General features: G+C 42.3%; 1 protein-coding gene across 1 annotated transcript; it reads left to right on the top strand.

The window, feature by feature from the left end:
* The first annotated feature begins 1,849 nt into the window (after nucleotides 1–1,849).
* NDUFAF4 (NADH:ubiquinone oxidoreductase complex assembly factor 4) lies at nucleotides 1,850–6,450 on the top strand. The gene is made up of 3 exons (XM_021545206.3): nucleotides 1,850–2,001; nucleotides 2,473–2,570; nucleotides 4,724–6,450. Exons 1-3 carry the CDS (start codon nucleotides 1,875–1,877, stop codon nucleotides 5,036–5,038), a joined length of 540 nt encoding a protein of 179 aa, XP_021400881.1. The 5' UTR covers nucleotides 1,850–1,874; the 3' UTR covers nucleotides 5,039–6,450.
* Nucleotides 6,451–9,609: the final 3,159 nt, after the last annotated feature.

The raw sequence follows: 9,609 nt of genomic DNA on the forward strand, positions 1-9,609 counted from the left end.
CAGAGCATGACATCACTCTTTATTTTTAACTGACTGCTTTCTGGTGAATTTATTTTGCTGCCAGTACATATTACAGCAGTGTTAATCACATTCATGCTTTATCAAGACAGAAGCCCTGTGCTCTGTTTGGTTCTACAAGCTGGGAGTTCTTAGCTTTTGGAGGAGAAACTTTGTTTCAAATTTGCCACAATAGCTGATCCACAGATGGATCAGTAAGAATACAAATGCTAAAGTACCTGTGAAAGGTCTACAACTACCAAAGGCATCCACGGGGATTTTTGCATTACAGCCACACCACACAGATTCACCACTCACAAAAGTATCAAATCCTGGACTTAAGAACACAGGTTTAGTCAGCAAGTAATTGACTACAGATATTTAATTAAACTTGTCACCTGACTTCAGCAGATTTTAAGTTTCCAATTATCACTGTATCACTAGTCTCCTTAATTCATTCACATGCAATATCAAAAATAAGACAAGGTCAGTAAGCTTATTACCAGAGAACAAAAACATGTTTCTGTTCTCCTACAGACTGTGAGAATCTTTAAAATAAACAAATGGAGAAACTGCATCTTCCTGATTCCCAAAGAGAGCAGATATCCAGCATACACCACCATGTTTATCCTGCCTTGTTTCCACTGCCTTTCTAAATCAATTTGGCTTCTCTCTAAGGAAAACACAGCCATTCATTAATCCAGCATTAAAGCACACTGCAGCCTTGAAACTATCACATCATAATTATTATTACTAAACAATGCTATTAATAGAAGACCAAGTTCTGAACCCCAGGTTTTATATGCCCACAATAATAAGAAACACTAGGTAGATGAGGTAGATGCAAGGGCAGAAAAAAAGGTGTTTCCCACCAAAAAACAAACAAACAAAACATCCACCAAAAAAAAAAAAAACCACACACAAAAAGAAACCCCCAAAAACTACAAGAATGCTGGTCTTTTCAGTGTTCTTCATTAAATTCATTGAAAGTCCCACTTCAAGTCACTTCATTCAGGCAACTACTATCATGAACTAATTGGTGGCCCAGAAGGCACTAAGACTCTGCAAACAGCACATACAAAATTTAAAGCCATAAGGGAATTATTTGTTGGCTAATTCACACAGCAGCTGGAACAAACAAGTCATTAATCTCTCTTGGTAAGACACCTTATCAGTCGTGGCTGAATAAAGTAGTCAACCCTCAGGCTTTACTGCTTCTTGAATCAGGCCAGTAGCTCTTACTCTTTCTGCCTCCCTTTCTCTAAGGATTCTGTATATTTTCACACACTTCTTGAATCTATGAAATGACTCCCATCTCAACAATTTTGATTCTGTCGACAAATTTACCTTTCTTAACATACACGGCTTAAGGCCTTCTCAACATTTTGTCACAATTAGTTTTCACAATTTTTGCAAAGTCAGAAGAAAGTTTATTTGGTCGAGCTGCAAAAAGAGGGTCTGCACCCTGAAAGCGTTGTGTAGCCCACAAATTCCCAACACTACTGGGGAATTGTCCCTCGCTGCCGCTCCGACCCGTGCCTATCGCCGCCGATATACAAACAGCCACAGTCACGCCATGGCGTGTCCGGGGGCTCCGCCTGCAAAGGAAAGCGTGCGGCAGCCACAGCTCGCACTTCGCGAGCATTCCCGGCGGGAGCCGCCCGGGCCGGGCTCGGCTCACGCCCGCCTTTAGGAAAGGCACGGCAGGACCGCCGCCGCTTGTCTGTTCGCTCGCTTGTCTGTTCGCTCGTCTGTCTGTCTGCTCGCTTGTCTGCTCGCTTGTCTGTTCGTGTGCCCGCAGCACTCGGTTCATTCCCTTCCGGTGCACACCGCCCCTGCCCGGCGTGCCCCGCGCGCAGGCGCGGCTGGCGGCGGCGATGGGCGGGCGGGTGACCCGCGTGTTCCGGAATTTCAACGTGGAGAACCGGGCCCGCCGCGAGATCAGCAAGGAGAAGCCCACGGCAGCGCCGCGGCACCGCACCGCCCGGCTGGACGCCACGGCCGGTGAGTGCCGGCGGCGCCCGCCCGGTGCGGCGGCGCTGACATTGAGAGCGGCGCGGGCGCGCGGGGCATGCCGGGAGCGGGGCGGGGACGGCGGCAGCAGCGTGAGGGGCTGAGGGAGCGCCCGGGAGCGCTGGGGGACGGCAGCGGGGGCCGCTCGGTGGAGGTGGTTGAGGGGACGGGACCCGGGGGAAGTGGTGGGGCGGTGGGATGGCGGTACCGAGCGTGTGGGTGCCGTGTCCCGCCGTGCTGTGACCGGTGACCGGCCCAGCCGGACCGTGCGAAGCCGAGTCGCTAAGGTCAGGGCTGTGGGAGCAATGGCACCCTCCCAAGAAGGCAGGTGCGTTTGCGGGAGCCGTGCCGTGCCGCTGGGGAAGCGATGAGCTGGCAGAACTAACAAAAAGGAGACTCTTTCACTCAGATCAATCGTTTCTTCTTTTTTTCCTTCCCTTCCCTTCTTCTCACTGCCTTTAGATAGCCCAGAGATAAAAGAAGAAGTTCTCAGAAAGGACGATAGGTTCCTCACCTTGCTCAAAGATGTTTATGTCGAGTCCAGAGATCCACCGGTGCAGGTGAGTGCATCTCTCTACGACCCATACCAACATCAGCTTTGTGGTCTTCAAACTCAGCACAAAGGCTGTGTCAAGAAAAATGCTCTCTGTGCATAAAAGTTATCTTTTTTCAATAGATAAAAGTGGTATTTTTATTACTCTTCTATACATCAGTAACATTGAGTGTGTCTGACCCTGGGTTTTGAATGTGTGACAGATTGTAATTATACAAGCTTGTAAATGCAGACACAGTCTTCTTTTTTAGTATTGCGTTGATCTTACTGTTCTTCACCTAAATTCCTTTTTCTGCTTCCTATGAGGCAAGATACATCTCAAGCCTTTTGCAAAGATAAAGTAGTTTGCCAGAAATCATTTGTGGAGTTAGAAGAGACTGGGACTGCTAGGGAGCAGGGATGTGGTAGAGGACAAAGATGTTTACGCTTTAATGGAGTCTTTAACTCCTTTAAATATTGTACAGTGCAGAGACTTTTTTTTTTATCCAATTCATGAAGTGCCTTAGGTTTTTTTCCTACAATATCTTGTGGGTTGTGTGGTCATCATTTCCTTATTGCCACTGGCTGCAATCTTTTACTTTTACTTGAAAGCTAAAGCATATTCCTTCATAAAATGCAGACTGGGGCTCAGTGTCCTCTTTTCCATCATATTTTGCTATGGTTTGTGTATTTTAACTGTTTCATTATTGGACCACTTTATTCCAGCTGATTTATTCAGCAGTAAAATTTTTATGGTCATCTAGCAAAATTCCTAAGTCTCTCTAATTTGCCACTTATATGGTATTCAAGTCCAAAAATATTTAAAATGCAAATAGATTTTCTCAGTCTCTTCCTGAAATTTTCAAGAAATCTCTATCCTTAATTTCCATCACAGAGGTTAGGACTCTAATCTTGAAGTGCTGAAGTTCTAATTTCAGTATCTTTCAATATTCATGTATAAGCCTGTCAAGAGAGATTTGAGAAAAAGCCCAAAGTGGAGCAAATCTTTGCTTGATTCTATGCCTTCTCGGAGTTTACTGCCACAGACTTGCCATTGTGCTGTGTCTGCTTGCAGTTTTTAGAGCACAACTGAAGTGTAATCACAGAGACTTGTGGACAAAGCAATACAAAAGCTTTCTCCCATTCCTGATGTTATCCTGATGACTTTGTGCATTGTGTACGTGATGTGTACACACCTCTGTGTGTGTTTGGGGTGTCTGCCTATGGTAAGTGGAAAAACACCAGCTTGGGAGCCCTGAAGTGGCAGATTCCCAGAGACAGATGATCTTATTTAGAGTTGAAAAATCATTCATTATCCAAGCACAGTTTTAGCAAAAAGTAGAAGACATGGAGTGCAGGCCAGACATTCCTTGTAGCTCAGAAACAGACACACACAGGTGCTGTAATATCCACATCAGTCTTCTCAGCAACTGAGTTAATACGGAGTGTCTGTGTAATAATTAGTGGCTGTGGGCTCTGATTACTATATAAATACTTCTAAGTTTAAGAAAGGTTTAATTGTGCCTTTTTTTTTCAGTGTGATTCACTGATTAAATGTTACTTAAAGGAAATATGAGGAAGTGAAAGCTGTTTTGGAGATTATTTGGAAATATGAAGGAACCTTAGAGAAGACAGTTTGTGTGTCTACATGTTGCAGTAGTCATGGCAATTAAATTCCATATGATGCTGCAAAATAGCAGGAAAGCTTGTTCTCTAGACAGAGCAAAAGAAGGAATTTCTTTTAGTAGGAAAACTAAAATTTGGAAACAAAAGGAAAGGGAGAGAGACTACATGAAAAAGTTTTCCAGTGGTATCAGAAGGATACCAATTTGTTGTATGATTTTTTTGTCCCTTCCAGTGAATCAGTAGCGAATATTAGGCTATCTGGATTTACATTTGCCTACCAGAATCTGTAGTCTGCCTTGCATAAAGGGCTGCCAAGCCAATACAACGCTTAGAGTGCAGTGAAGAGAGGCTTTTCAGCATTTAGTTGGGAGTTGACACTCTATGTGGAATGGCTGTGAAAGAAGCTAGGCAGGCTAATCTGTTTTTAAAAAAATAGGGAAAGCTAACAGGAAAAGCTAAACAGAAAAAATATTTACGAAAGCAGTTTAGGTGCTACAGTATGCATAGTAAACAGAACTGCTGTTGAGCTCTTTTTGTTTTCCTTCCCTCGATTAGGTAAAAGATGGAGGTGGTGAACATCTTCCAAGTAAACAGGAAGAAAAGAGACTGACAAAATTAGGCCACTTGGAAGGTCTAGATGTTAAGAAAGTTCCTAAAGGCAAAATTTCCCTTGTGGAGGCTCTGACACTTCTTAATAATCATAAACTTCAACCTCAAATATGGACTGCGGAGAAAATAGCAGCAGAATATAGTCTGGAACTGAAGGAGGTCAACTCTCTTCTGGAATTCTTCATTCCTTTTGCTGTGCAGGAATTTCCTAAAGAAACCAAAAAAGCCATACCAGGCCATAAACAAAAAAAGTTAACATAAAAATATTTGCCAAAACCTTTTGTGATCTCACTCGTGTCTTCATTTTACTCTCAAGTATATTCCATGTCTGGAAATTCTTGATAACATGTCATCCAGCAAGGCTACTTCCTTATGCCAATGAGATGTATTCAAGCAATTCATTTCTACATTGGATGGCTTCAGTGAAATGCAGCAACTAGTTTGTAAAACAGACTGTGACTAATTTGTGGTACGACAGCATGTCACATAGTTTTGATTACCCCATTCAAATGTTAGGAGTTCAGTTAAAGCATTTTACCTTAAAAGATTGCCTTTCTCAGCAGAGGCTTCCTGGCCTGCAGATAAAGAGATGCTCTGTGGGTGTTGGCTCTGTAATTTCGTGTTGCACTGTTCTTTCAAGGACTTGTTGTCAAGGTGTGTGTATATAACAAACAACTGTATTTCTTTGAATAAGAATGGAATGGTATTTATACTTTGTAAAGAAGGTTAACCACGAGAGCATTTGGAAAATTCAACTGTGTCAATCATAAAATAAAAATGTGAAGCAAGAAGGCCTCTTTCTGATGCTGGAACAGTAATGGCTCATATGTAACTCCTCTTCTACTCTATCCTGATTTAGCTTAAATACCTGCACCTCTCCAAGTGCTGTTAATCAAGGAATTCGTAGAGTGATGATCTTCTGGCATAAGTCTCTTGCAGCAGCCCATGGCATCTTCTGTTTGAGGAATCATGCTTCATATTAATAGGTAGCCAGGACATGCAACTGGATGTATCAATTGGACCTACTACTAGGACTTCTGTGAATGTTTGCCCATCCTGTTACAACAATCCTTTCTCCCGGTGGAAGCCTTGTGTGATCCCAGTGTGGGCTAGATCAGGTCATGTTTACTCACAGCATACATCTAGACAGATGACACAAGGGTGACATGAACTGTGAGGTAGTGCTGGATTTAACCCTGATACTGTGACTATTCATGTCTGTGTAGGTAGGTTTTGCACTGATGGTTAATCCTATAGCGAAACAGGTAAGCTGAGGAGATGGGGCAGCAGATAATCAGAACTGATACTTAAAAATGTATTATGGTTGCCTTCCTTTAAAAACCAAACCCAGAATCTTAATTTTATGCCTGTCACCAAAGACGGTGAATTTAAAGGGTATAAGTCAGTGCCAGGCGTACAATGTAATGTTCTTTTCAAGAACCTTTCTGCCAGGTCTTTGGTTTGGAGTCTGGTAAATGTCCTATCAAGAAGCTGATCAGCTTTTTTATTTCACAGCAAGATTCCTTCCCCTTCTTTGAGTTGGAACACGGTATCTCCAGTAGTTTGCTACAGTGTATTTGGAGGTTAGGTTTGATTCATTTCTGAAGTACATAATGCTGTATGATAGTGGAAAATGACACTGTGCATTGTATAAAAATTCAAAATTGTTAGTCTTTGGTTGTGTGGCTTGTCATTTGTCCTCTAATACAATGGGGTACAGAGCTGCACTCTGGAACTAATGCACCCGAGTTATGTACCACATTAAGATTGCTTTGCACAAAATACTGTTTTACAAAATGTTACAACAGAAATATTTAATTGTTTGAGTACTCTTCATCCTAATGTAATATTTAAGGTAGCATTCAGAAAGCAGCTGTGGAATGCATTTGGTACAGATACTACTGATTTTGAAGATGTTGCAATTTCCTGTAAAACTAATTTTATTATGGATTGAAGTTGATTAAAAACACAGTACAACCAGCACCAGACAACAGTTTAACCATGCTTTTTGACCATCTTGATATGTATTTGGCAGCTTTTGTCTGCCTTCACGAAAACTCTTGTGGTGTAGCTGCACCATGACAGTGCTGTGTTTCACTTCATGGTACACTACTGTGTTGCTTACACCCTCCAGGAGCAGGCATGTACTTTGGGATGTGTGGTGTCATCACATTCAGTGCCCCAGCTATTCCTTCAGGAGAAAATCCTATCCACAGCTGTGATGATTGCAAAACTCTTCCCTGTTTCTGTGGACCCAGGATCTCTTCCTTAGAATATATTATCCACAGTGGGAAAGTAGATGTCGCACAGAAGAGCTGGTGTAGGGATCTGTCTCCCTGCAAGCAGGTGAACTTGTGGCCCAGAAGGCCTCTCTGGAGCAGGGTAGTTCTCTGGCAAAGTTGTGTTCACCCCAGGAAAATTAGATGCAATGCAATTTGTCAGCACAGATTCTTCTGCTGGCCACCTGCCCCACCTGCTGGGCTGTGTCAAACCAGTATTACAAAGGTATTGCCAATGGTACAGGATCACATGAAAATTTGTACCATTATCTATCCAAATCATCTGAGGTCTGACTATTTAGTTTTCACTATGTCTTCTGATGTTAGATCCCCAGAGCTCACAAGAGTCAGGAGCATGGTTCTTTCCTCTACTCTGGTGGGAAGGCATGATCAAGCCCTCCAATGCTACTATCCTGTCCCATGTAGGATAATGACCACAGCATGTGTGTGTGCCTACGATGTTCCAGTATGTGTTTGAAGGTAATACTCTCTTTAGGGTTGATGTATGGAACAAGACTATTTTCACTGTTGCATCTTCCTTTCTTCCAGTTTCAAGGGACATTTTACTCCTCAGTTATCTTGTCTGATCACTAGTTTCTAATTGGAAGAATAATGGTATTTTCTTTACACTTGAAATATGGTTTTGTCTGTGTCCCTTTGTGTCTATATCCCTCTCCTGTTTGGCTGTCAGCTTAAGAAAGAAGTATTCTTCAAGCAACTATTTTGAAGAGGTAATTATGGGAAATTTGTGGGAACCTGCAGTTCAGTTTTCAGGTACTTCTATGTGAAGGATTTTTCATGTCTCATTGACATGTATATGGTGAAACAAATTTAGCTCAGGTGGTTTTGGCCACCATGTAAAAACATTACATTTGGCAGGGAACAACCTGTCTCACTCAGACTGCTGTGTTATTATGGAATTAATGTAAAATGTGTTGCAGGTACGTTGTGAGCCTGCAAGGGATTTTTTTTCATTTATAGTGTGGTACACGGCTGACAAACTTCTTATATGTGACATGATTATACCAGTCCTTCAAACATCACTGAGTAAACCCCAGGCCTCTTTGAGCACTGATACAGAGTGAAAACACAGGAGCAGGCTGAGCGTCATTTGATAATGAAGATTACATTCCTGGTGAGTCATAAAATTTAATTTCTTCAGGGTAGTTTCAGCAGATATACTGGAATTCCTGGCTTGAAATTTTTTGAAGAAAATTTCTTCAGTGGGCGTCAAGTAGCTAACTTACTCAGGTTTTCTTGGGTATAGTCCTCCTTCTCTAGTCTTGTTCTGCCATTAAGTCTATTCCCAGCCTTCTGCAGCCAGTCTTTGCTGCTATGAAAACAATGCAGTTACATTCTTTCTCTGTTCTAGATCACATGCAAATGTTGGTTGTATTCCACCCTTTCAGTAACAACTGAAAGCAGAGCTTTTTTGCCTTCTAAGAGTGGCACATCTGCTGAGGTAAAGATGAGAAGGCAGTACATTTTGTACTGCAGAACTTATGAATAGGACAGATTTTCAAAAGGAATTTAGCTTTGACATCTTCAAAAGCTACTCTCTAGGGATATGTGAACCCAAGTAATCTGTCTCACCACATGTGTATTAATTATAGCTTGGTTCCTGCAGATTGATGGCAACATAGCAAGATTGGAGCTGTGAGGCAGGACTGAGTTTTAACTCTGCTCCCCATGCAGTTTAGTCAGAGGGACCTTCAGTAAAAAACGTGAGTTTTCTGTAGCCTCCCAACACAGGGAACTTGTCTTTTAAGCTGCCTTTTTTTGCTCAAGGAGAAAAGTATATGCGTGAGGTTATATTAAACTTACAAAATGGAATGTCTTATTTCTGTATTGAAAAATCAAAGCTCAGGTAGTCACATAACAAGAACAAAATGCAGAAGTTAAAAAAGGTGGCTGTCTCATTTTGTAACATGTGAGCATCATGCTTGCATGTTTGAGATTGCATGAAGCTTCACATATTGTAGTCCCTTTATAGAGGAGTTTCCTGGCTCTTAATCAGATGGTGCCACTGTTGAACTGACAGGGCAGGCATGACCAGAGCAGGGGAGCTTCAAGTGCACACAGATTTTGGTATTTGAGACTGTAGCAAGTTGTACACCGACTGATGTGCTATTTTCAATCAAAACACCCCCTTGGTGCCTGTTATTAAATCTGTTTCCAGCAATCTACAAGTCCAGTGAATTCTGTTAACCTTTCACAATTTAGGTACTACTGTGTTGTTACCAGAGCAAACTATTTTCTCCTGAAAAAAAGCCACAAATCCCATGGATTACATTCTCTTAGAAACTTGAGACTCATTTGCTTGGTCTGAAACAGAGAATGATGTACACAGCAGCAGTGGTAACAGCAGTACGTCTCTTGTATCATGCTGGAGGGAGAGCACTGTGGTGCTCTTGTGCCTCTGCAGGGTGGACTGGGATTTGATGTGTCTGCCACCAGGAAAAGAATTTAAAAAATAAGTCTGCCAAGGTGGTTCTTTTATGACTATTGTGCAAAATCTCCTTTCAGTGTGGGTTACTGCAACTGCAGAAGCTG

This window comes from Lonchura striata, chromosome 3 (genome assembly GCF_046129695.1).
Source record: "Lonchura striata isolate bLonStr1 chromosome 3, bLonStr1.mat, whole genome shotgun sequence".
Classification (NCBI taxonomy): domain Eukaryota; kingdom Metazoa; phylum Chordata; class Aves; order Passeriformes; family Estrildidae; genus Lonchura; species Lonchura striata.

Excerpts from the sequence above, each read along its gene's own strand:
- NDUFAF4 (XM_021545206.3), top strand. The coding sequence starts at position 1,875 with ATGGGCGGGCGGGTGACCCGCGTGTTCCGGAATTTCAACGTGGAGAAC. Across the intron at positions 2,002-2,472 it reads CCGGCTGGACGCCACGGCCG|ATAGCCCAGAGATAAAAGAA; the intron begins GTGAGTGCCGGC and ends CACTGCCTTTAG. Across the intron at positions 2,571-4,723 it reads CCAGAGATCCACCGGTGCAG|GTAAAAGATGGAGGTGGTGA; the intron begins GTGAGTGCATCT and ends TCCCTCGATTAG.